We start from the raw sequence: 27,080 nt of genomic DNA on the forward strand, positions 1-27,080 counted from the left end.
GATCTAGGCACACAGGCTTCAGTAGTTTGCATGCGGGCTCAGTAGTTGTGGCTTGCAGGCTCTAGAGCACAGGCTCAGTAGTCATGGCGCACGGGTTTAGTTGCTCCGCGGCATGTGGGATCTTCCCTGACCAGGGACTGAACCCGTGTGCCCTGCATTGGCAGGCGGATTCCTATCCACTGTGCCACCAGGAAAGTCCCTATTTATCGTCTTTTAAACCATGGTATAATGTTATATGTGGTTTTATGCCTCTTGCTTCTTTCACTCAAATGTAGTTCTATTATTCATCCATATGGTTTTGTGTTACTAATAAAATGAATAAGCTCTGTGTGTGTAGGTACCACAATTTATGTTTCCATTCTCCTGCAAGTGGTCGCTATGGACATTTTTGTTTGTATCTCTTGGTGAACAGATACATGAGGTGAGTATCCTAGGAGTGGAATTACTGGTTCATAATATATGCAATATTCAGCTTTAAAATATAATGCTGCACTGTGTCATGCTGACTTGCAAGTTGAATTGCGTCTTTGCTAGAATAGACGGGGCTTAGCATTAAGAGCAACAATCCAGGCCTTTATAATATAGTTCTTAGTTTGGTTAGGATCTCTTTAATTTTGCTTGTTGGAAAAACAGCTGGTCTGCTTAAACATAAAGGAGCAAGAATAAAACAGAGATAATCCTTTCAGACCTGGCAAATGTGTAGCACTTGGGCTACCATGATCCCTGGCAGACATGGCTAATCAATCAGGCAACTCCTTTCCCCTGAACTCCAACTTGGCCTCAGAGTTCTTCCTAGCAGGGTACTCCAGGGAGCCACTGCTAATCAACCAAAACTGGTATTTAAAAGAAAGCCTACTTGCCATCCCTTTTAGGTATTTTGGGTTGGGTGCTGGAAAGGGATGAAGGCGAAGTAGGTGGGTAAGGTCAATTTACCAAGGAGTTGTTTTTCATGGATTTGGTCTTTCAAAATGGATGAGACCCCAGGGGTGGTGAAGGAGCTGTTCAAGGTTTCTCTCTGCCCTTCTAGCTCTGTACTTTGAGGGTTCCCAGTTCTAGGGAGGACAGAGAATAGGAGCTCCATGATTCCTTAGCCTGAGTGATCCTGCTTATTTCTGCATGAGGCGGGGCTAATCTGGAAATTCATTATGCTCTCTTGTATAGATTTTTTAAAAACTTATTTTAGAAAATATAGGAAAACCAAAGTAAGAAAATAAAAATTCTCTGCAACCTTAGCATTTACAGAAAACTACTGTTAACCTTCTGGTATATATCATTACAACTTTTTTTTTCTTTAAAAATTGAGGTATAATTGGCTTCTTACAATTCTTTTATGCAAATATGATACATATAAAATATTTTCTTGATCCCAGCGATTTGTAGGTGGATCGTGGTGTTGGGAGAAACACTGTATTAAATGTATACCTTGATCATAAAATGCTTCCCTAAATTCAAGCTATTAAAATATTTGGGGAAGGTTATTTTACAATGAAAGGAATGTGACACAATATAGTATTTTATCAATTCTAGAATACATGTTTCATTTTAACATCTCTGAAATCATGATGTATCCTACAATCTATGGCTCATTATGATTTAATTGGGAACATTTTGATGCTGTTGTTTCTTAATGGTAAAAAAAAGTAGCGCATTTAATAATTGACGATATCTTAGATTCAATGTAATTAACATATACAGTTTTTCTTTACACGAAAGTGGAATTATTGTGCAACTTGTCTTCTTTACTTCACGATATATTGTGAGCAACTTTCCAAACCTTGATTATCCTTCCAAAGCATTTTTAGTGACTGTATAATATTCCTTTTGTTGACTGTTGTCCAGCAATTTGACAAGTGTTATATTTTGGATATCAAGGTTGTTTCCTACTTTTCCTAGTAGATCTTTCCTTATGTCTCTGATTATTTATTAAAGATGAACTAGAAATATATATTTTGGATTCAAAAGACATTTTTAAGGCTCTTAATATAGATCTCCAAATCACCCCACCAAAGGGGATCAAACCAGTTTTCTCCATGAGCAGTAGAGCATTTGCCTCCCCTTCTCAACCCTGGCCAACACAGAAAGCTATCTTTTACTTTTGTATTTTCCAACTTAACCTTTAAAACTTATTTTAGCATTATTTTGTTTTGAAATTTTTAATTATTATTAGGGAGATGAAAGGTCCTTAAAAATATGTTTATTGGGGAATTCCCTGGAGGCCCAGTGGTTAGGACTCCGAGTTTCCACTCCTGGGGGCCCAGGTTCAATCCCTGGTTGGGGAACTAAGATCCCGTAAGCTGCACAGTGTGGCAAAAAAAAAAAAAAAAAAAAAAAAAATTTATTGGTCGTTACATTTCTTCTTTTGTGATTTGTCTATTTTATATTGATGCCCTCATTTTAAAATTATGTGTAGCTCATTTGTTTATTACTTCTTAATGTTCAAGACTTCTAAATTTTCTGAATTCTTTTGCATTATTTTGGTTTCTTAGCTCATTGGATTTCTTTTTTTTTTTTTTTAAATATTTATTTATTTGTTTGGCAGCACTGGGTCTTAGTAGCGGCAGGTGGTGTCTTTAGTTGCGACATTCAAACTCTTAGTTGTGTCATGTGGGATCTAGCTCCCTGACCAGGGATCGAACCCAGACCCCCTGCATTGAGAGTGTGCAATCTTAGCCACTACACCACCAGGGAAGTCCCCAGCTCATTGGATTTCAATTCTTTTATAGCCCTCAATTAGTTTTGACTTTCTTTAATTTTTCATGTCTTTTATATTTAAAACTATCCATTTTTCTCATTTTACATGTATCTTTTAAAATGATGTCTAAGCTTTAAGTTTCTTTTTTTTCTTTTAGTTTACTTTTATTCCAGTTGCTTATTGTCATTGCATCATTCATTTTCCTTTTTTAGCTTATTTAGTTCATTTCACATCAAATGGAATGAGAAGATAAATGGTTTTAGTCTTAAGTGTGACTCAGGCCTCAGCAAGGAGATTGGATCCTTATCTTTTCTCTGCTTGGTCTTGGAAGGACCCTTCCAGCCCTCTGAAGTACAACCTCCATCTTTTCCAAACTGTAAAATCAATCAGTTGGTTAACCCAGCTGACCCACAGACTAAGGTCCATGGGGCACAATTTATTACAATATGAATAAAATCACATCATCACCATCACCTTCAATCAATACCCACAACCAAAAGATACATGGTCAACCTGGAATAGATTCCAAAGAATTCACCAGGGGCATGAATTTGAAGCATGTTTTACAGTAACATTGAAAAACTTCTCCTAATAGCCATCTACCAATAACAAACTGTCATTTGCAAGAAAGAGGGTTCTGAACTTTTTGTTTTTTAATTGACAGAAGAGTAAGAAATGGGCACCTTGAACAGAAGATACAGAGTCATATTTCAGGTCAAAATGGGAGAGATAAAAAGTCCTAGCCAGAGCTCAAGCCATTTAAGAAGGTCTTAGATAGCCTTACCTTTAGAGACACCAACTCACAACATGTCAAAGTAGTTTTGCTTACCACTTCTGAATGGACTTTCATAACGCTGCTTTTGAAATTGTTATTAAATTCCAGTTTGCATTTTTGTTTTTGTTTTAAAAAAATTTGGAACTATTAAAAGGTGTTATCAGTCCCAATCCTTTTCCTGGGGTACCTGCAAGCTTTTAGGCCTTTGACACTGAGCTTCTATTGCCTGATAGGTAGAACAGGGCTGTTGGCACACTCTGGAGATGGAAAGGGCTATTTCCAAGGTTGTATGTTTCCTGGTGACAACCTGGTAGAGATGATGTACACGAAGAGTCGGGCCATAGAGGGGAATTGAGTCATATGACCCTGAGGATCTCTTCCAGCCTGAGATTTCTGGGTTGCACCATTTCTTCAGTACATGCAAAGGATTCCAGTGCAGGAAGAGAAGGGTGCTAAGCTAATATAGGAATAAAGCTTGTTCTGATTATTATTTTATTTTAGCATCAAATACAAGATATGGCATAGGAAATGTGCTTGTGGGCATCTCTAGAAGCCAAAAATACTATTTGATTATTCTTTTTTTAACAGTCCCAGATGTCTTGAATTTAGAGTATATCTAGCCTACTCGTCCCTAACCTGAGTCCACGGATCCTTAGCTAAGGAAACACCTATAATTGGAGGATCAAAGTTTATGTGGATGTGCATGCATGCTTTTTATTTCTGGGGAGAAAGTTTTCTCTTACAAAATGATCCTCAACCCAGAAGAAGGTCGAGACCCATTGAATTCATACAATCCTCTCTTACAGATGAGGAAACTGAGGCTTAGTGAGGCTTTCCCCAGGTCACAGGAGTGAGTCATAGGGCAGGTATGAATCTCCCAGGATCTTGTCCGTCATCATTTCTCACTGCCCCCCATCCCCTGACACACAAGTGGGCCCAGCACTGCCTAATTAATTTTCTTTTGTTCTTGTCAGTCAAATTAATATTATTTAGCCTTAAGAAAAGAAAGAATACACACCCATCAATTTCAGAAGAATAAACATGTGGTTCTGGGGCTTGAGAATGGTTAGATCCAAAAACTCATAGGTAAGAAATAGAAATATACATGTGATTATACAGGAAAAAAAGTGCTTATAATAACAAACCAATGTATTAGTTTCCTACTGTTGGTGTAAAAATTACTACAAATTTAGTGGCTTAAACAACACAAACATTATTGTACAATTCTGGAGGTCAGAGATCTGAAATGGGTCCACAGGACTACGTTTCCTAGACTTTTCTAGCTTCTACAGAATGCCTGCACCCCTGGGTTTTATCTTCAAAGCAGCTACGTAGCATCTTCTCCTCCTCTGACCTCCTGCCTCCTTCTTATTAGGACCCTTGTGATTACGTTAGGCCACCCAGATGATTCAGGATTATCTCCCCATCTCAAGGTCCTTAATCTTAATTATATCTGCAAAGTCCCTTTTGCCATGTAAGGTAATTCACAGTTTCCAGGATTAGGACATTGACAATTTTGGGGGGCTATTTTTCAGCCTACCACAACCAATAATATGAATTTCCTATTAATCCAATTTATCACAAAAGATGTTAAGAAGTGGCAAGGATAGTGGATTTTTTTTTAAGTTCTTGACCAGCTCCTAAATGATTCTGTTTAAAGAGTTGAAAGTGCCCAAGAGAATATGAGAATATCTATCTATCTATCTATCTATCTGAGTAGGGAAAAATAAAGATGAGAACATGAGAAAAAGAAAGGTATTTTAAAAGAAATTACTGTCAGCTGGGCTTTTTTGAAAATCAAACCAACTATGAGCTTCTTCAGGTCCCGTGGCGAGAGTTGGGCTTTCAGCCCATGTAATTCTATGTGGGCCCATGGGAACACCAGAATTAACCATGGCATATGCACAAACAGAAGTGTAGCCTTTAATCTGGTAACAGCTGGTGGGTAGGTGGTGAGGGATAAATGATGCTATAAATGGAAATAATTTAATAAAGGGATTAGAGAAATTCCTGAACAGATAGTTCAGAAAATGAGTGTGAAAGTATTCAGGTTACAGCCTTAAACATTGGCACTTGATGTTAAGGATAACCACAGTAGATTTAGAAATATGCTTTTAATTTGGTGCTTTAATTTAGCTGTGGAGGTCAGACGTGTTGAAATGTCATATGACCCGTGTTGCTAAATTTTGTTAACTGATCCTTAAATGCAGAAGTTTGGGGATAATAGCCTTTTAAACATAGATTAGGTCAAATGCCATGTTGTCCCCATAACAATGTCACCTTCACTCATTTGCCTCTAAAGATGTGTTCTGAGCCTGGGAAGAGGGGTTTGGTCTCAGGTAGAGTGTGGGAGATGCATCCAGGTCTGAGTGCGGCGTGTGAGCCCTGTCCTGGGAGTCGCGGCAGAGAAAATCTTGAGAATTGCTATTTTAATGAAAGAGATGTTGAAAATAAATAGGTAATCCCTAGGTCTGACCTAGGGATGCAGTACCACCTAACTTCTTCTGCTAAGGTAAATAATCATGCAAATGTGAATCCAGTGATGCCCCTTAAGTGTTGACGTGGGCCATTTAAAAAGGACATTAGGTAGATGCCATAGGGAAAAGAAAGTGAGTGTACCAACTCTGGCCGTGTTTCTCCTCTCTGCAGAAGCCTCCAGTGGCTCCCCTCTGCTGCAGAATAAGGACTTGCTACTGAGAGTTGCATTCCAGGTCCCCCACAGTCCGGTCATTTTTCCAACATCTTTTCCCCATACGGTGCATCCTATGATCTGGTCAAATAGCTCTTCCTCTCTCCTATATGTGCCTGCCCCGACTTCTCCCGCCATGGAAGCCTTTGATTCGTGCCAGCGCCTCTCCATGGTGGAAGAACTTGACCTTCTGAGTACAACTCAGCTCATCTTTAGAGGGTCAGAACAGTGCCTCCCCCTCTCCTCCGTGATCACTTTCCCAGATTCCTCCCTCCCTCACCTTGAACCCTGCAGCAGGTTCCCAGCACTCCTGGATGGCATGCCTCACCTTGCTTATATGTGTTTATGCCCCAGCCCAGCCTTGGGACTGCTTTAAGGCAAAGTTTGTATCTTCTTTATCTTTAAGGCCCTCTGTCACCTAGCTCAATGCACAGCACATAATAGAAGCTCAATAAATATTTTTTAATAAACTTAAAATTTTTTAATTTACTTTTAAAAATTGAAGTATAGTTAAAAAAGAATATAAATAAAAACAAAAAATTAAAAAAATTGAAGTATAGTTGATTTACTATATTATATTAGTTTCAGGTGTACAACATATTGATTCAATATTTTTATAGATTATACTCCATTTAAAGTTATTACAAAATAATTTATATTTCCCTGTATTGTACCCTTATGGCTTATTTCTTTATAGCTTATTTATTTTATGCATAGTAGTTTGTACCTCTTAATCCCATACCCCTATCCTGCCCCTCCTACTTTCCCTCTCCCCACTGGTAACCACTAGCTTGTTCTCTATATCTGTGAATCTGTTTCTGTATTGTTATACTCATCCATCTATTTTATTTTTTAGATTCCACATATAAGTGATAACAAACAGTATTTGTCTTTCTTTCTCTGACTTACTTCACTAAGCATAATACCCTCTAGGTCCATCCACATTGTCGCAAATGATGCCCAATAAATACTTGTGAAAGAAGAAAGAGGGGAAGGAACAAGGAAGAAAGACGGAATTTTAAATATTGTAAAGTTCTCTGGGTACTTGAGGGATGTGATGTTCTTTAAGACATGTGCCCTCCACCTCGATTTTTGAGGGGAGACCACTTTGCAGGATGAGAGTTTTTAAGCAGCCCAGGAAGCCAGCAGTGCTGGTCCAGTTCTCTCTGGTTGTGTTCTTGGAGGACTCATCCACCTTGCAGGCACCTTCTATTTGCATTTATCTGTCCAGTAACTGTTTATTTCCATACAAGGAGCTGAGCAGCAGCTGCCTTTCCATCCCACTTGACTCTGACAGATGACATAGCTCAGGGCTGCAGAGCAAAAAGTGAGCGGGGACCCGCTGGCTGGGGCAGGGCACACTCAGGGCTGCAGGCAAAGCAGGTAGGCTTGGTGGCTTCCTCTGCCTTCTGTGCTGGGAGCAGTGTCAGCCATCAGGGACCCCTATGAGAATAATATCCCTGTGAGGATAGTGATGACCTGTACTCTAAAGGATTGCTGTGAAGGTTTAACACAAGAGAATTGCTAAAAAACATCTCTTTCAATTGCAAAGCATTGTGTGAATGAGACTCTTATGGGGACTGGAAAAACGAGACTAAGTAGGAGAAATGAGGCTTGGCGAAGGTCACCAGCTAAGCTGGCTGGAAGAAGCACTCTTTCTCCTGTAATCTAAAAAGTGGTTTTAAGTGGGGGAGGGATAAATTGGGAATTTAGGATTAACAGACACACACTACTAAATATAAAACAGATGAACAACAAGGACCTACTATATAGCACAGGGAACTATATTCAATATCTTGTAATAACCTATAATGGTAAGGAATCTGAAAAAGAATATGTATTATATATATGTATGTATAACTGAATCACTTTGCTGTATACCTGAAACGTTGTAAATCAACTATACTTCAATAAAATAAATAAATTAAAAAGTGGTCGTAGAACTTTATTTAATTGAGGTATAGTTGATGTATGATACTATATAAGTTACAGGTGTACAATATAATGAGTCACAATTTTTTAAGTTTATACTCCATTTTTAGTTATGATAAAGTATTGGCTATATTCCCTGGGTTGTACAATATACCCTTGTAGCTTATTTTATACCTAGTAGTTTGTATCTCTTACTCCCCCACCCTTATATTGCCCCTGCCCCCTTCCCTCTCCACACTGGTAACCACTAGTTTGTCCTCTATATCTGTGAATCTGCTTCTTTTTTGTTATATTCACTAGTTGGTTGTGTTTTTTTAGATTCCACCCATAAGTGATATCATATAGTATTTGTCTTTCTCTGTCTTATTTCACTTATCACTTGCCCTCTAAGACATCGCGTCTTTTAGATGCTCTCATGGGGGGGAGGTAAAGAAGGGGTGGTATTTCTATCACGGAAGTACCCTTGGCCCCCTACCTATAGGTTCTCTTCCAGTTGGGAGGTCCTCTTCTTTGGCAGCTGCCTGGGAATTAGTGGGTGCTGGGGGAGAGCAGGTGCTCAGAGATCACCTGGCCCAACCTCTGACACCTACTGAGGACTCGTTCTGTGCCAGGCTCTTAGCTGCTACTTTACACGTTGTTTGATTTAATCCTCAAATCACTCTGAGAGTGGGAGAATTTTGGAACTTCTTTGTAATTTTCTTCTTGCTTGAGTTTTTTAAGATACCAAGTACGTTTATTAGAAAGTAATAGTGGGACTTCCCTGGTGGTGCAGTGGTTAAGAGTCCACCTGCCAGTGCAGGGGACGCAGGTTCGATCCCCGGTCCGGGAAGATCCCACATGCGGCAGAGCAACTAAGCCCGTGTGCCACAACTACTGAAGCCCGCGCGCTTAGAGCCCATGCTCTGCAACAAGGGAAGCCACCACAGCAAGAAGCCCACACGCTGCAACAGAGTAGCCCCCGCTCGCCGCAACGAGAGAAAGCCTGGGTGCAGCAACGAAGATCCAACGCAGCCAAAAATAAATAAATAATTTTAAAAAAATTTAAAAAAGGTAATAGTCATTTGTCTAAATGATATCAAGATCTAAGTGTTGCTATTCTCATTTTCACATAAGGAAACGAAGGCTCAGAGAGGTTAGCGTACTTGATTGAGGTCACACAGTCAGTAGATACTGGAATCAGGTGCTGAACTCAACTCTGACTTACTCCAGGTCTGACTTTCTGTAATACCCATCCCACCACCAACAAAAAGAGATGGAGACCAGAAAGACAAGCTTTTTTTTTTTTTTTAAACTTCCCCTTCCTGCCTACCTGACACTTCCATACATACCGCCCCCCTCCCCTCCCCCAAGAAAGGGTAGAATTTAGGTTTTCTCTCATATCTACATTCGTGCTACTTAAAGTTGCAGCGTCAGTATCACCTGGGAGCTTGTTAGAAATGCAGAATCTCAGGCCCCACCCCAGACCTGCTGAATTAGAACCACATGATCTCTGATGATGTGCACACACACTAAAGTTTGAGGAGCCCTTCTCTGCATCAAACCCACCCTCTTCCTTCTTCCTAGTTCCAGCCTCATGGCTAAGCCTTAATGGCAGGTGGGGTGATGGAGAGAAAGGTCAGCCTCATCTCAAGGAGATCTAAATTAGGAGATAGCTCATAATACTTCCTGGATTTCACCAGCTTTTAAAAATTGACTCTAAGTCCTAGAAAAATTGTGGAATGAGATTTAAACAGGTGTGTGAGCCTGTGGAAAATAATTCGGTGGTTAACATTTGGAACCCACTATGTGTTCACTAGGAGAAAAATCATTTCAGATTGATCACGTTTTCTTTTCATGAAAGGTAATTTAACGTTTATTATAGCAAAATGATTGTAAAGACTCTCATGAGACAATATGAAGGTGAGATATTATTGAACTGATAGTTGCATTGAGTCAAGGCCTGCTAAGGGATTATATGCATGATTGTAAAGGGCTCTCCATCACCCAGTCTGGGGTGAAGTCTATATTGTAGCATCTTGGGGCTCTGTCCCCAGCCTTCTCCTGGTCAAAGTAGCAGTAGTGGCATAGTTATGATGCGCTGCGGATTCTGTGCAACTGTAAGTATGCCAGCGTAATTCTACTCTTCCTCTCTCGTTGGGAGAGCTTAAGGGAATGCAAGGGAGCGAGGAAGACATTATTATGGGAATAACCTTGAATCTACCCTAACTTATAAATAAGCACTAACCTTTCATGCCCTTGAGTACTTTATGACTAGTAACAAATTACTAGCATCACACCTCACAGCAGATGGGGACACAGTAGTTTGTGGAGTCGGCCACCCATCACTTCCACTCTCTCTCTGAGCCAGGAGAATACATCAGATAACATCTGTGACATCAGTACCCTTGTCAATCTTACTCCTGCAAAACACGCAGAGCTATGACATACATCATAACGTGTAGACTTCATTTTGTGTAAAACAGGTCATGTTTCATGTCCCATCATATTGTAAGTAGTTACGATATTTTTATTCTTTGGGGAAAGGGACATTTCATTTCAACAATGAGAAGAATATGTCACACAGTATGCCCTCTCCCGGGCCACGGTGCCAATGACGTGTGACTTTTGGCAAGACGACTGTGAGGAATTTCCACCCACTGCCTTGGCTTAGAAGACTTCCTTGGTTCCTCCAGGATCTCCTCCGTTGTGATCCAGGAATACCCTGTGCCCCCCCCATTGTAGTGGTGCTAATGCTTCATGGAGATCCCAAGTTCAAGTGTTCATCCAGCAACTTGTGGTATTCCCGTTGCCTAACGCATAAAGGTTGTAAATCTACGACCTCTTGCTGAATTAAATTGAAGGGCTTATATGAAGAGCGCAATAAAATTCCCTACATTGGTTTCACTGAAAAATATCTGCCAAAAGCATAGTTACAGCTAGAGGGGATCTTTGGAAACCCAAGCTCCTCATTTTGAAAAATGAGAATCTGAAGCTTAGAAAGACAAGGACAGCCAGTACCCGAACCCCAGTCTCCCAAAAGCCAGTGTGGTGTCCCCCAATCACAGGTTTTCTCCCTCCATTTCCAGCCTTGTGAATGTTGTGTGCCATACCTGTTTCAAGAGGCAGGAGAAGCTCCATCGCTGCGGGCAGTGCAAGTTTGCCCATTACTGTGACCGCACCTGCCAGAAGGATGCTTGGCTGAACCACAAGAACGAGTGTTCGGCCATCAAGAGATACGGGAAGGTGCCCAATGAGAACGTCAGGTCAGAGCTGGGCCCCGGGGTGGGGACTGGGATTCCCAAATGTCAGGCAGGGGATGGCGGCAGGGACAGCATGCCCAGGTCCAAGCAAGCTGGGATGAGTGCAAATCAGGAAAGAGTCCCAAAGAGACAGGATATGGTCACTTCTTCTGTGCTCTCCCTTGGTCTGGGAAGCCCATCTATGAGGGGATCTCCACTGGTGGAGCTGGTTGCAGACTTGTTCTGTGTGGCTCCCCAGTGTTTAATTTTTAAAAAAATTTTATTTATTTAATTTATTTATTTTTGGCCATGTTGGGTCTTCGTTGCTATGTGCGGGCTTTCTGTAGTTGTGGCAAGCGGGGGCTACTCTTGGCTGCAGTGCACGGGCTTCTCATTGTGGTGGCTTCTCTCATTGCGAAGAGCAGGCTCTAGGCGTGTGGGCTTCAGTAGTTGTGGCACGCAGGCTCAGTAGTTGTGGCTCATGGGCTCTAGAGCGCAGGCTCAGTAGTTGTGGCGCACGGGCTTAGTTGCTCCTCAGCATGTGGGATCTTCCTGTACCAAGGCTCGAACCCGTGTCCCCTGCATTGGCAGGCGGATTCTTAACCACTGCGCCACCAGGGAAGCCCCCCAATGTTTAATTTTTAAAAATTGATCTGCCTGTGTCAAAAAATTAATGAGTGGCAGAGAGTCACCAAAGTGTCCCTTGGTCACAGGCTTTACCTTGTGGGCATGGGCTGCCTAATAGTTAACAAGTGGGCCTTCTCTGCCCTCAGAGTGAAGTAAGGCCCTCTGTCTCATACTCAAAGTTCTGTACTTTCTATGCTGTATAGCACAGGGAGATCAGCTTTGTGACGACCTAGAGGGGTGGAATGGGGAGGGTGGGAGGGCAGCCCAAGAGGGAGGGGACATAGGTATACATATAGATGATCCACTTTGTTGTACAGCAGAAACTAACACAACATTGTAAAGCAATTATAATCTAACAAAGATGTTTAAAAAACCCACAAACCCCCCCCCCCAGAAAACAAAAAACAAAGCTCTGTGCTTTCTAGGGCCCTCCTCTTGTCCCACGTTAACGCCCCCTTCTCCTCCAGCACCCTCTGCTCCTTCCAGACCAGGCCTTCTTTGCCCCTGCTCCCTGCATATGCACGTTTGGGGCTGCCTTAGGGCCTTTGCTTATACTGTTTCCCCTCCTAGATTGTCTTCTCTGCCTTCTCTCTATCTAATCATTAAGAATGTGAATAAGTTCACACATGATGTGGACATCCACTACCTCACTTTGTCTCCTAAACACCTCTGTGTTGGAGGAGGTCATTGAGAGGACATGACTTCCGGTTGACCTGCAAGCTGGACCCAGGTAATCAGAGGCTCTTCATCCCCTCCCCTATCCTTGGAATGTGCTCGCTTGCCTTCCCCGCCTCCCAGAAGCTGCCCAAGAACGTGGCATTGAGATAGTAATGTGGTGTTGAAATCATCTGGAAGGTATGACTGAACCCAGTGAAGGCCTCTTTATAAACTCTAAGATTTGGCTGGCAGGGGCCAAGATCTTTTTATCTGTGGCCACCCAAGGCAAGCCTCCTAAGTAAGTCCCCTGCTGATTCAAACTGCCACCCACCAATCTGGAGTGGTCTGCCTCTCTTCCTGCCCTCTGTGGATGGGGGCCAGTTTGTGAACCAACACTCTGCAGGTTAGCACCGCAGGGGATCCATATTATCCTCACTTTACTTGCCACTGGAGAGGTTCAGGGAGGTCAAGTGACTTGCCCAGGATCACACAGTAAGAAGTGGAGTCGTCAGACTCCTTCTCCAGTGCTCATCTTAGCCGCACAGTCAGGAGAGACCCAGGCTGCCGCACCTCACTGCGTCCCCAGACCCCTTCCATGATTACCCAGACCCACGTGACCTGGCTTCTGCCCACCTCTCCACCTTTACGTGCTTTCCTCTCCTTGCTCCCTAGCTCCAGCACCTTGCTGTTTCTAATCATGCCAAGCTCTTTCCCTGTTCAGGGCCTTTGTACTCGCTGCTCTTTCCCCATCTGCACAGGGCGGGCGCTTGTTCACTCCGCTGGCAGCCAGGGGGTGCCTTGTCAAGCCTCCCCCGATCACCTTGGTTTCCCCTTCCCCAGCCGCTCTCTATCAGGTCACCCTGTTTGATTTTGGGCATAGCACTTAACAGTAGTTTAGATTATCTTTTCAACTTCGGTCTCCCCCACTCTAAGAAGAAATTCCATCCGTCTAGTTCAAAACGGTGTCTTGGGCCCGACACTGTGCGGGGCGTGCACTAGACACTCAGCAAGCGTTTGCTGAACGAATGACTGCAGCGAGGCCTCTCTAACCCCGCCCCTCCGCGCAGGCTGGCGGCGCGCGTCACGTGGCGGGTGGAGAGAGAGGGCAGCGGGCTCACGGAGGGCTGCCTGGTCTCCGTGGACGACCTACAGAGCCACGTGGAGCACTTCGGGGAGGAGGAGAAGAAGGAGCTGCGGGGGGACGTGGACGCTTTCCTGCAGTACTGGCCGCCCCAGAGCCAGCAGTTCAGCATGCAGTACATCTCGCGGATCTTCGGCGTGGTAAGGTTTCTCCCAAAGCGGCCTTGGGGCTGGGGTGGCGCCTGGGATTGTCCGACGAAGGACCTTCCAGATGCTGCCAGGTCAGAGTGGAAGGGGAGGCCAAGAGAAGCGCTGGAGGGGGACAGAGACCTCACGTGACGAACTTTCACCCAGTTCTCTTTCTGGTCTGCCTTTACTGTGAGGTCATTCCTGCCGTGGCTGAAGTCAGCATCCCAAGCGTAAACTACTCATTAGCTCTGAGCGGTAGATTTTGATGCTGATTTACTTTCTCGTTCATCTGCATTTCCTATATTTTCTCTTCTCCACGTTGAAAACGAAGACCCAGTCACTATCCCTTCTTGCCCACCAGTCACTTTGGAAGTAAGACTCTTCCTTTTCCCACATCTGATGTGCTGATCATGGGGAACCAGGGAGAGGAAAGTAGGGGCTTTCTGGAGGGCACTGCCTTGAGCAACCTCTCCAGGCCTCTTGAAGCCATGAGGGTCCGGGAGGAGGGGGTGGGAGCCCAGGGGACCGGCAGGCTCAGGCCGTGGGCTATGGGGGCATGTGTCCCATCTGGCAGGCCCGGCCCCTTCTGGGGGGCTGGTGAGTGGGCTGAGGAAGGGGTTATTGTGATGACAGTAGCATGGTCACACTCAGCAGCCCTCACCATGTGCCGGTGCTTCTGTAATAGTAAGAGTTCTCCAGAGAAATAGAACCACAAGGATGTATTTTGTGTGTGTCTATATATATATATAGTATATTATACTCTATGTATTATATTATGGATAGCATATATATATATATATGGAGAGAGAGAGAGAGAGAGAGAGGGAAGGAGATTTATTTTAATGAACTGGCTCTTGTGATTGTGGGAGCTGCTGGTAGGCCATCAGGCTGAAGACCCAAAGAAGAACTGCGGTTCAAGTTCAAAGGCAGTCCACTGGCAGAATTCCTTCTTGCTCAGGGGCAGTCAGTCTCTGTTCTATGAAGGCCATCAACCGATTGTATGAGGCCCACCTCCATTGTGCAGGGTAATCTGCTTTACTCAAAGTCTACCAATTCAAATGTTTATCTCATCCAAAAAACACCTTCACAGAAACATGCAGAATAATGTTTAACCAAATATCTGGTCACCACAGCCCAGCCAAGTTGACAGAAAATTAACCATCATAGCCTTCCAGATATTATTTTATGCAGTCTTTCCAAAACAAGATGAAGTCCGTGGTTTTAACATTCCTATTTTATCGAACAGAAAGCCTAGGGCCAGAGAGGTTATAGGACTGCCAAAGGTCACACAGTGAGCTGGTGTCCAAGGAAGGTCTAGAAGCAGTTTGTCTGATGCCAGAGTTTCTACTCTCACATGTGGAGTTTCTATGCTCCACAGCCTTGGTGTGAATGGGTGTCATAGACTATCTTGAGTATCTCTAAGGTAGTCTGGGGACTACAGCCAAGGATGGTGTAATCACCAAGGTGTAGAGCTGAAAGGACCCATAGAGATCATCTAGTCTAACTTATTCAACCTACAGATGGGAAAATAAGAGCTCAGAGAAGAAAGAAATTTGCCCAAGGTAACACAGCTTATTAGTGGTACTGACGGGCTTAACTTCATGTACTTGCTGAATGACCAATGAGATTGATGGAGAAAGTGACTATCCTCCAGTATCAATAACAAATAGCTGTGTGCTATAGATCAGTATATATCTATAAATGTATACTGAGTTATAAATATTATGGGTAGCATGTATTTATATATATGATTTTTACATTTGGCAGAAATTTGTGTGCAGGTATTAATGTATCCTAGGTAATATTTATTCTTACACATTTTTTTATACCCTGAGAGCAGACATTTGGAATCCATTTCTATAAAAAATAACTTTTTTTAAGGAAAAGGAAAGAAATCAGGTGCCGTATAAGCGGTAACCAATTTGATTTGCCTGGCATTCAGAGATAAATGTTGTACTCATCAGATTTTAAAATTGTGGACAGAGAGTACAAGGTATCCACCAGACACAAAATAATCAAAAACAGATGTTAATTTTATTTTATGAATAGTGACAGGAGTTGAGAGTAGTCTAAGGTAGCAGGGGAGACACACACACACAAAGCAGAGAAGGGCACAGAGAGAGAAACCAAGATAGACACTGGGGAAGACTCATGAGACCCAGATACAGGAAAAAGGAGAAACTTCTCAGAACCAACATTTCCATCTTGGGCCTTTTTATTTTTATTTTTTTATTTTTATTTTATTTTATTTTTTGGCTGTGCCACACGGCGTGTGGGACCTTAATTCCCCGACCAGGGATTGAACCTGGGGCCCCGGCAGTGAGGGCACCGAGTCCTAACCACTGGACCACCAGGGAATTCCCATTTTGGGCCTTTTTAGAATACAGCTACCCAAAACTTTCAAGGTGGTGGTGCATTTTAGCAAATATGAGACTCTCCCACGGTACTAATCTCGAGGGTCATTTGGAGTCACACAGAGAACAGGAGACTGACTGTTTTGTTTCCAGATTCTCTAAGCATTTCCAGGATGAGACCAGGTTTTCTATTTTTTAAAAAACTTTCAACAGCTGGAGGGTGTTCTGCGCCAAGTCTATGTTAGCTGACTCTCATCTTTTCCCCTGGGTAGATTAACTGCAATGGTTTCACGCTCAGTGACCAGAGAGGCCTGCAGGCAGTGGGCGTGGGCATCTTCCCCAACCTGGGCCTGGTGAACCATGACTGTTGGCCCAACTGCACGGTCATATTTAACAACGGCAAGTGAGTATGTCTTCAACTTGGGTTGGTATGATGGGGACGGGGAGACCTTATGGTATTGTCTCTACACTTGATTTAAACCAAAGTAACCTGTTGAAACTGAGCTAGCATGGATTTCAAATGGACAGAAAATAGAAATCTTATTCTAGAATAATTGTGAATAGGAGAAACATAATGAGGAAGATGGCAAAGAATTCCACATAAGTAATTTTGGAGTCTCTGTATGTTTCTTGAGGTTGCCTAGATATGTTAGATAAACCTCTAACTACTACATAATTTAGAACTTGAAGCCTGAGATTTTCTATCTAGAGGTCATTGCAGAACATCATCCACTGAGAAGGCGCTTGGCAGGAGCAGTCAAGTTCCCAGCAGAAATCAGAAGGCACACTCAGGGGTTACCCTAAGAGAATTTAGTAAAAGGACAATTGACAGAAGTATAGGTAGAGTCGAAGAAATTGATAAAGAATGGTGAAATGCCCAGGGTCTAGCGACAGAATGAAACCATTACCACCTTTTGACCTGGAGGGGTAATGGAGGAAGTATTGTTCTTGCAGCTGGTGAGAGCTGTAGCCATGGGAGGGGGCCCTTTCTCCCCACCCCCCCGCTCCAACAGCTTGGCTGTACCTGTAGAGAAACCAGCCACTGCTAGAACCGTGGCGAGGCAGAGGGCGAGCCAAGAGACTAAATACCCCAGCCTCTCTCTCCTCCCATCTTCTGATCTCCTCCCATTGGCCAAACCCCAACCAGAAGCCAGAGGGCCAAGGAACCTGGGTGATGAAGCCCTCAGAGGTCAGCCCTGCCCCCCTGGAAGGCACAGATCAGGGGACAGAAGGGCAGAGAATGGAATTTGGGGCGGGGTGCAAATGGAGAAGAGTCAGCAAACAGGATGAGCCCCTCGTTGTCCATGGCTCAGGCTGGGGGGCTTTGGGGGAATGAGGCCTAAACAATATTTCTTTTGCTCTTAGAGACGAGCTCTTATGACAGGTGCAAGTTGACTCTAAGCCTTCAACAATGAGCAGGTTTCCCCCCAAAGATAATGGTTTCTGGTTCTCAGCCAAGAATCAAGCTTAAGCTCCAATAGAGCGAGGGCTCTGATTTCCCTTTTCCTTCCTATTTCTGGAAGCAAGGGCGTGCATGGCAGTAGGCTTTTAAGCACTTGAGAAAGTCACTCAAGACAGGACAGTTCATTTTGGACCCAGATGATTATCTTTCCCCAGCATTTGTTTTTCCCTTTGTAAGCCTCTTGGGGTCACTGGCCTGGACCTCATGGAATCCTCCCCAGAGGAGCTGGTGTCTGGAGTTACCCTGGTTGGCAGAGAAGATCAAATTCACATGTGGGGCTGGTCTTTCTGGACACCACTCCCCCAAGTGGTGGTGACCCAGAGCTCTTCTTGTCACCACATGTAGCAGCCACAGGAACCTGGGAGCCCTTTCTTCAGACCATCACCAGTGCCCGCTCTGGCTTCCATGCATCCACTAATTTCGAGCAGCCACATTGTACCCGAGCTTCTTGGATGTTGCACAAGAGGTGACTGCAGTCACTGTCTAGCTGCCTGCCATAGTGGAAAGAACACTGGACATGGTGTTAGGAGCCCAATTCTAACCCCAGTAATTTCTGCATACTACCTGTGTGATGGGTCTCCAGACACAGTTCAAACTGTTCCCAAAATAGACATTCAAAGAGGCCACCATTATTTGTCCAAGATGCTTGTTAGTGGGATAATAATAGCCTCCCATGTGTTTTCTTAGCACTCTACTTTTATTTTATTTTTTTGGAAGAGAATGCCTGAAGGAAGGTTTATTTCAGTAGAAGAGAAAGCTGAGCCAGGGTTTGAATCATCCAAAGATCGCTTGATGCTGCTTCTTGGTGGCAACACAGCTGGGGACTTTAAGTTGAAGCCCTTATTGGTGTACCACTCAGAAAACCCCAAGGCTCTGAAGGGGTACTCCAAGCCTGATTTGCCCATGATTTGGTGCTCAAACAGGACTGGGCAACCTGGAGCATCTTTCATGAATGGTTCACATACATTTTTTGCCCTGCCATTGAAAAATACTGTAGCACTCTACTTTTAAATGCATTGTCTCATGACGGTCTCATTACCAGGTTACAGATGAGAATACTGAGGCCCAGGGAAGTGAAGTAACTTGTCCAGGGCTGAGTCCCTTTGAACCCAGAACTTCTCATTCCAAATCCAGTGCACTTTCCACTATACCAGGCTGCATCTTGTCAAGGGAGCCCAGCTAGGAGGGGCTGGGATAGCGGTGGTTGTGATGGCCAAAGCTTTGATGGCATAACCTGGAGTGCTGTGCACCCTTGCTAGCCATACGGGATAAGCCAATGGTAATGATTTCCATTTGGGTGTCTGTTTTGTTTTTCAGTCATGAGGCAGTGAAATCCATGTTTCACACCCAGATGAGGTGGGTCAGTCTTTGGAAACATCCCTGCTGCTCTGACCCATCTCCCTCACTTGCCTGGTTCGCTGGGGCTGCCCCTTCACGAGACTCCTTGGCTGCTGTCTGTCCGTAATGTCTCTCTGCTCCCCAGAATCTTGTCATTGCTGAATGCTGCGTGTTTAATGCGTTTATATTTATCATTTTGTTCCTCACCCACCCACTACCTGCTGTGCCTACGCTTCCCTCTCTTTTACGCCTCATTTCTCTCTCCTCCAACCTCAAAGCATGAAGGTCCTTTCCAGTCCACATCATCTTAGCAAAAACCCACACTGTCCCTTTAAACCCTGCTTATCATGAAATGAGGACTGTTGTCATTACTGACCTACTAAAGGACTAAAGGTTTGTTTATAACCTCCAACTTCTCACTCAGACTGGTTCTGAAAATGGTACCCATAACTGCGATGTTTTTGATAAATATTTATTCATAGTATTCTCTTTATTGCTTCTGGCCAACTATGAATTAGTGGTTTAGGTTAGATTTTACTTTGGATTTTTCTTAATGCCAACTCCACAGCCCCAGTGGGCCTTTTTCTCAAGGTGGGCTTGAAAGTACTTGAAATGATCTTTGGATTAACAACAAAATGCTGTGTGGAAGTTTGGGCTTTGGGAGGGCAGGGGTAGGAGTGGTCGGTGCATCTGAGCCTGTGTGGATGTGCATTACAAGGGACTTTGGATGATTCACATCATCTCCTGGGTGTTTGGTTCTACATTTGTAGAGCAAAGGTCAAGATGAGAGCGTCTCTAGGGACCTTCCTAATTCTAAGTCTCTGTGGCCCTGGACTCTGCTCCTGACCTCTACAAGAAATACTTAAGTTGCCTACTTGTGGCTCAATTGGCTGAACTGTAGAACTGCAGAGCATTAGAGATAGAAGAGGTCTGGGATCCAAAACAGAATGGTGGTCACTATTCCTCTCCTGATTCCCAGTTCCAAGTTAGGTAAAATGGGGCATATAAATGTGCATTTCTTATACCTAAGTGACTTTACATTAATTTGGTTTTGAAAACTCTCTAATATCATTGAAATAATGTGAGATACTCTGAGACCTTGTAAGAATTGGATTAACCTTGGTGCGAAGCAAAGCTACTGGCCAACTCAACTGGCCACTGATTCACTGTTGAATGAGGACATGTCAATATAGTGAGCTGCCTCTGTGAAAGGGCTAGTGGGGGCAGAATTGCTTACTTATCCCACCAGGACCAATACCAGAGATCACATTCAACAGTGGCCCAGGAGTTGCTCCTATGCAACTATCTAGGACATCAGTAGAGTCCTAATCTCAAGGGTATTGGTGCATCCCATTTCCTGTGGATTGAAGACCTGGAAGGCAGACTGAAGACAATCAGGCAAGGCCAGTATGATGTGGTTAAGCTCTTGAGTTCTAATCTTGACCATGGCGCCAAAGTGCTATGGGACCTTGGGGGCAGTTCACCTCTCTGGTGTCAGCATCCTCATTTGTGAAATGAGAAGGTCGGTCCCCTGTAGCTGGGATATATTAGGATTCTAAGCAGAGCTGAAAGCAGAATCATCTTGCCCTCCTCTCCTTCTTGCCTTTTATCCCTGCAGTAACAGCCAAAAATTGGGGTGGAGAAGAAAGGAAAGGAGGAACAAAAGATGAACAGGCACTTAGATTTTGCCAGGCTCTGTACAGTTGTTTTTATATATATTGTCACATATATTGGGCATAGCAGTGTACCCCACTTTGAGAGAAGGTTCTATAACCTTAAGTGGTCACCTCAAGGGCCTGGACCTGCAAGTCATTGCTGTTCCTCGCTTGGCTGTCACCTCCGAGCACGTGGAAGGGGCTCCCTCTGACTGGGACCTTTCTCTGGTGCTGGAATCTTCTCCTGCCTTTCACGTGGCATCTGAATCAGCCTCTCTGGGAGGTAAAGGAAATGACCATGGACTTCTCTGTAGATGCTTTCCCAGCCCTCTGCATCCTGCCCCTCGCTCTCTGGGTGATGGGTTCCCTCTGGGCAGGGAGGCCTCCTGATGTTGGGGGGATACAGGAGCATAGCTTAGGATCCAGCTTGCTGGGCTCACCACTCTTTGTGTAGTTTCTGGGTGGAAGATGCATGGCTGAGAGGCCCACAGGCTGGTCTCAGCTAGTTTGGCTTAGCTGGGTGTCAGTTGTGCAGTGGGATTTTGTCTTCAGTACATTCTGTATCTATTACATGGTGAGGTGTGTAGTGCTGTAGGTAATTGGAGGGTCAGGTCTAGGCTGGAAGGGGGTTGCAATGTCATCTGCTCTCGCTAACCACCTTCAACCCCAAGGCCATGTCCCCCAATAAACACAAAAGTGAACAATGCAGTGGGCTAATAAAGAGCTAGCCTTTATTTGCCTCAGAAATCTCCAGGCATAAGTCTCCTCATATAAATTAGGTCTGAGCCATTGGACCAAAGGTTAAGGTAAGAGGGGGCTTATAATTAGACACCGAACAGGTCAAGCTTCTGGGTAACTGAATGTGCATGTTTCTGGGAGAAGCAGTCTCCAAAGTAACCAGAAATGACTATCAAGTCTTCTCTTGTTTGGAGTTTTTGCCTTATTATTTCTCCATTCCTTTGTTACGGACAATCAGTAGCTAAATGCACTGGGAGAATTGCAGGCGTGGAAGCTTTGTATGCTTTTATGATGGAGCCCAGACCTCTACTGGGAGTCTATTTGAGCTGATTCCAGAGCAATTAGCTGAATGGAGCAGATTTGATGGTTATAATGAGTAGAGCAGAACTATCCAGAAAACTGTCCTTTACATCACATCTCCCCCTTTGGTGGGGGGGAATGGAGTTTTCTCAGTGTTAGTGGAGGTCGTTATCTTTGAGACTCAACTTCTTGAAACCTTGAAGAGCATACATCCCACCCCGGATTTGATGGACTCTTCTGCTTTACCCTGCTCCAGAATTGAACTCCGGGCCCTGGGCAAGATCTCAGAAGGAGAGGAGTTGACCGTGTCCTATATCGACTTCCTTAACGTCAGCGAAGAACGCAAGAAGCAGCTGAAGAAGCAGTACTACTTTGACTGCACGTGTGAGCACTGCCAGAAAGGGCTGAAGGACGACCTCTTCCTGGGTGTGAAAGACGACCCGAAGGTACAGGCAGCCCCACTACTGGGGTGCTTCTGGGCATCTTCCCCAAGAGCCGGGCAAGGGCAGATTCCACAGCTAACCAAGGCACCACTGCCCTGGTGGACAGAGTGGGTGGTGGACAGAGCACGCAGATGGGTCCCAGCTAGCGTCCTGGTACCACAGCTTGCCAGGTGTTTGAGTTTGGGGAAGTTACTCTGTTTTCTCATTTGTAAAATAGGAATGGTGGCACCCACTACAAGGGGTTGTTATGAGGATTAAACAAGATGATATATGTAAAAGGAGTGGCATAGAGAGTAGACACTCAGTAAATGTAAGTTCCTCCTTCTTGCCCCTTTGCAGGTTAAGTGATGCTGCCAATTCCATATAGAGAGACCAGATGGGCAAAGAGATCAGTTGTCGGGTTATCACGAAGATATTCCCATGGAAACGGGCAATGGGGAGATCGGGCAATGGGGAGATTGCTTAATATGCTTAACTCCTGAGTAGCTGTTGCCTAATTGATGGTGAGACCACTGAGCACTGGAAGTCTTACCAAGGGGGGTGTCAGGGGCTCTGCTGAGTCGGGAGAGAGCTAGGCTGCCAGGTGTCAAAGTAGCCGATTAAAGCAGCAAGCCTTTAATCACTTCCTATGATGGTAAAGCAGGAGGCTGAGACTGGAGCGGGCGCTGACTCCCCCTGGTCCATTTTCCCCCCATGGGAAGGCACACAGGTGGAGAGTCAGATGGGTCAGCATAGATGTGAGGGTCGGCTCCCTGCTGAGGGACTCAGAACAAAAGGCTCCAGCAGTTTTAGGGACCCTGAGGAGCGGGTGTTGGGGAGGAAGGTGGGGGAAGGGTGAGGAGTGGAAAAGTACTGGGTACAGAGTCAGAGTGGGGAAAAGTGTCTTCAAATCTCCCCCAGCGCCCCCTTCACAATAAGCAGGCCTTCGTAGAGGCTCCTGAAGAAGACCTCAAGACCTCAGATAATCAACTATACTTCAATTAAAAAAAAAAAAAAAGAGAGAGAGAGAGACTTAGGAATGAAGGCACCTGGGCCAGGAATGCAAATATGCGAAGAGCGTGACCTGCTAGGGGGACCTGAGTCCTTGACTGCATCTCCCTTCACAGACTGCGGGGCACTGGCCCTGCACCAAATCCCTTGTGGGGAGGGCAGCTTTCCCCCCACCCGTGAGGCCTGCCAGGTAGAGCCTTTGGAATTGCCTATGGTCAGGTCTGAAAAATCACACATAGGTTTTTAACCCGGAGCCATTCTCCTCGGTGAGGCTAACCCAGCACTTCTATATAATTCACGGTTTACCAGAGCATTTAAGATGCAAATATACTTCTGAATTAACTTCTGCATCCTAAGTGTGGGCAGAAACTTGTCTCTGGTTAGAGCAAAGGCTACAAGCAAAACTGACTTCTAGGTTCAGATGGTGGGACCCCTCTCAATGACTTCATTACCTGGTGGTGTCAGTGCTACTGTCCAGATAACTCTATTCCCCCACTTGATTCACCTCTCTTTCATTTTCTGGCTATTCGAGGCTTCTTTTGCCACTAACTTATTTTTATTCTTAATATATAATATTTTTTACCCTTTGGCCAAGCAGTTCTAAGAATTTACCCTGCAGATATACTTGCATATGTGCACAGAAATATATGTGTAAAGAGATAGTACATTATGGCATTGTTGGGAACAACAAAATATTGGAAAAAAGCTAAATAACCACCAATAGGGAAATATTTAAGTTAAGAAAATAAACTAATGAGGTAGATCTTTGTGTACAGACATGGAATGAGCTCTATTTCTTTTATTTTTCATTTACTATTTTTTAAAATTGAAGTATAGTTGATTTACAGTGTTGTGTTAGTTTCTGGTGTACAGCAAAGTGACTCAGTTATACATACATATATATATTCTTCTTCATATTCTTTTCCATGATGATTTATTACAGGATATTGAATATAGTTCCCTGTGCTATACAGTAGGACCTTGTTGTTTATCATTCTACATGTAATAATTTGCATCTGCTAGTCTCAAACTCCCAATACTTCCCTCCCCCATCCCCTCCCCCTTAGTAACCACAAGTCTCTATTCTATGTTTGTGAGTCTGTTTCTGTTTCATAGATAAGTTCATTTGTGTCACATTTTAGATTCCACATATAAGTGGTATCATATGGTATTTGTCTTTCTCTTTCTGACTTACTTTGCTTAGTGTGATAATCTCTAGGTCCATCCATGTAGCTGCAAATCACATTATTTCATTCTTTTTTATGGCCGAGTAATATTCCATTGTATATATTTACCACACCTTCTTTATCCATTCATCTGTCGATGGACATTTAGGTTGTTTCCATGTCTTGGTAATTGTAAAAGTTGAGCTCTGTTTCTTAAGGGAAAAGAGTTAAGGGGCTGAACATTGACATATGAATTCGTTTCCTAGGGCTGCCATAACACAGTACCCCAAACTGGGTGGCTTACAATAGAAGTGTATTGTTTCTCAGTTCTGGAGGCTAAAATCTGAAATCAAGGTCTTGGCAGGGCTGGTTCCTTTTGAGGGCTGTGAAAGAAGGATCTGTTCTAGGCCTCTTTCTTTGGCTTGTAGCTGGCCTTGGGCCTTTTCACATGGTCTTCTCCTCATGTGTCTCTTTCTCTTCACCTGGCACTGTTTTTTTAAGAACACCAGTGCTGTTGGATTAAGGGCCCACCCTACTTGAGTATGACCTCATCTTAACAAATTACATCTGCAATGACCCTATTTCTAAATAAGGTCAGATTCTGAGGTACTGTGGGTTAAGACTGCAACATAGGAATTTAATTTTGGGGGGATGAAATTCAACCCATAACGCTGTGTATGCTACCGTTTATGAAAATTTAAATTAAATTTATTAAATCATTTAAATTAAAAGGGACACATGCACTCACACAGATTCACTCACCCCACATGAGTGTGCAAGCAGAGTCAGTCTCTAAACAGACAGAAGTAGGAGGAGGAATCTGTAACCAATGGATCAACAATGCCTAGTGTGGAGAAGTTGAGAGTCATCCCTCCCAGGCAGGATACAAAACAGTCAGGAATGTGTTCCTTATAGGAACAACCCCATTTTCACAGAATCAAAGGTTCTGTTTTCCAGGAAATGTGTATTGACACGTATGTGTGGGGCACTGAACACAGTACCACAGGAGCTACAGAAAAGAATAAGCTACTGTGTCCACCCTCACCCTGACCTTCCAGAACCTGCAGGATAACATGTGTCTTATCAGCAAGCCAGCCAGCCTTCCCTCCTGGTGCCTGGCCCTGAGTATTTTTTTCATAACTTGCTTCCACCACTACCTAATTTTTTAAAGAGGCCAGACCCTCTTTTCTCCCTTCAGAAATTAAGTGAAACAACTGTGTAGTGATTTCTCTAAATTTTTCAATATTTACCTGGCAATTCCAATAGTTAAATAAGTGATGTGTGGCTGTTCGTTCTGTCCCTTCACTTTAGATACGCTTACCAGCTGGTGACTATATGCCCACGTCTTTCAGTCTGAATTAGCAGAGCTGACATCTCTCTTGATATAAAACATTGATGATTTCTGCTTGAACCGACCTGGATTCAAAGCAAAAGCTGTCTATTTATATCACATTGGGTTTCTCTGTTAAAATACAGAAATAATTCAAAATAAAAATGACTCAACCAAAACAAGTAAGCAGAATAAAAAATTGAGTATAACTTTCTAAAAGCAAGTGCATCTGAAGGCATATTAAAAAGCCATTATATTGTAGTGGAAAGAATACTAAAGAATTAGGAGGCCTGTGTTCTAGTTCTGGCTGTGACCCTGAACGTCTGAGCTTGGGCAAGTCTCTTCCTTGTGGGTCTCAGTTTCCTCATCTGTAAAGTGGAGCATTGGACTAACTTATTAACAGTTCCTTCAAGCTTTTCTATCTATGATGTCATCACAGTTGCTTTTCTTTCTTTATTTAAATAATGCTTTATCCCAGCCTGATAAGCTCCTTTCTATACACCAGCCTTTGTGACACATCTTCAAACCTTAAATTGGCATCAAAATTGTTTCTGACTCCTATGTATATATTATAAATAACTAAATAAATATAATAAAAACATACACATATAGACCTGGATAAAAATAAAAACCAAATATTTTAAAAATGAGAAAATAACACCAATTTCCCCCGATTGTAGCTTTGGACCCTCCTTGTTTAGGCTGTTTGGTTCTCTCTCTCTCTCTCTCTCTCTCTCCAGCCTTCAGCTATGGTTTTCACAATAGGAATGTTCCAATTTTTCAAGCTTGGGGAGCTAATGTCCCTCTTTCCCTCCCCTCCTCTGGCTTCTACCCCTTATCCTCTGGCTCCTTTCTCTTCCTCCCTGTTTTCTATTAATTGTGGTGCTCCTGGAGAGGGGAGCCTCTCTCTGTGGGGTTCCTTAAATCCTATCTGCAGATCAGGTTTTCCTGCCTTTACTCCGAAAAGGGAGCCAAGTGGAACAGCCCATCTCCCTTCTCGGAATAGCTTTATCACATGTTGCATGTGTCAGTTAACAACCTTTCAGCCAGGTTGTTTTGAGAACCTTGGCAGTTGCCTCCTTGAAAAAATTTAATTCCCGTCCAGAGCTTAAAGTAACGCTCTTCTTTACAACATCAAATTGAGCAAGGCTTTTATTAACACCCAACAGCTTGGTATTCCCTGAATTTACCCTGCAAGATATTGATTACTCCAGAAGATTCACTAAGAATTTTGAGTTTTAAAGACAATGGAACTTACAGTAGATTGGAGACTAGTGCTCATAAACTAGATGTGATTTTATGAGCCAACACTTGGGCAACAAACTATAGGTGAAACTAAAGATGTACGTTTGATGGATGGGTGACACACCTCCGAACCACCAGTCACAGAACTCCACACAACCAGGCAAGATATGGACTCCTCTCACTAATGTGCTTGATTCAAA

General features: G+C 43.7%; 1 protein-coding gene across 1 annotated transcript in view; it reads left to right on the forward strand.

The window, feature by feature from the left end:
- SMYD1 (SET and MYND domain containing 1) overlaps positions 1-27,080 on the forward strand; it is a 39,311-nt gene that overhangs the window by 3,392 nt on the left and 8,839 nt on the right. The window contains exons 2-5 of the mRNA XM_061210805.1: positions 11,154-11,330; positions 13,658-13,871; positions 16,486-16,616; positions 21,963-22,152. Coding sequence (XP_061066788.1) covers positions 11,154-11,330; positions 13,658-13,871; positions 16,486-16,616; positions 21,963-22,152 — 712 coding nt within the window. The remainder of the gene's footprint in view (positions 1-11,153; positions 11,331-13,657; positions 13,872-16,485; positions 16,617-21,962; positions 22,153-27,080) is intronic.

Source organism: Eubalaena glacialis, chromosome 14, assembly GCF_028564815.1.
Source record: "Eubalaena glacialis isolate mEubGla1 chromosome 14, mEubGla1.1.hap2.+ XY, whole genome shotgun sequence".
NCBI lineage: Eukaryota > Metazoa > Chordata > Mammalia > Artiodactyla > Balaenidae > Eubalaena > Eubalaena glacialis.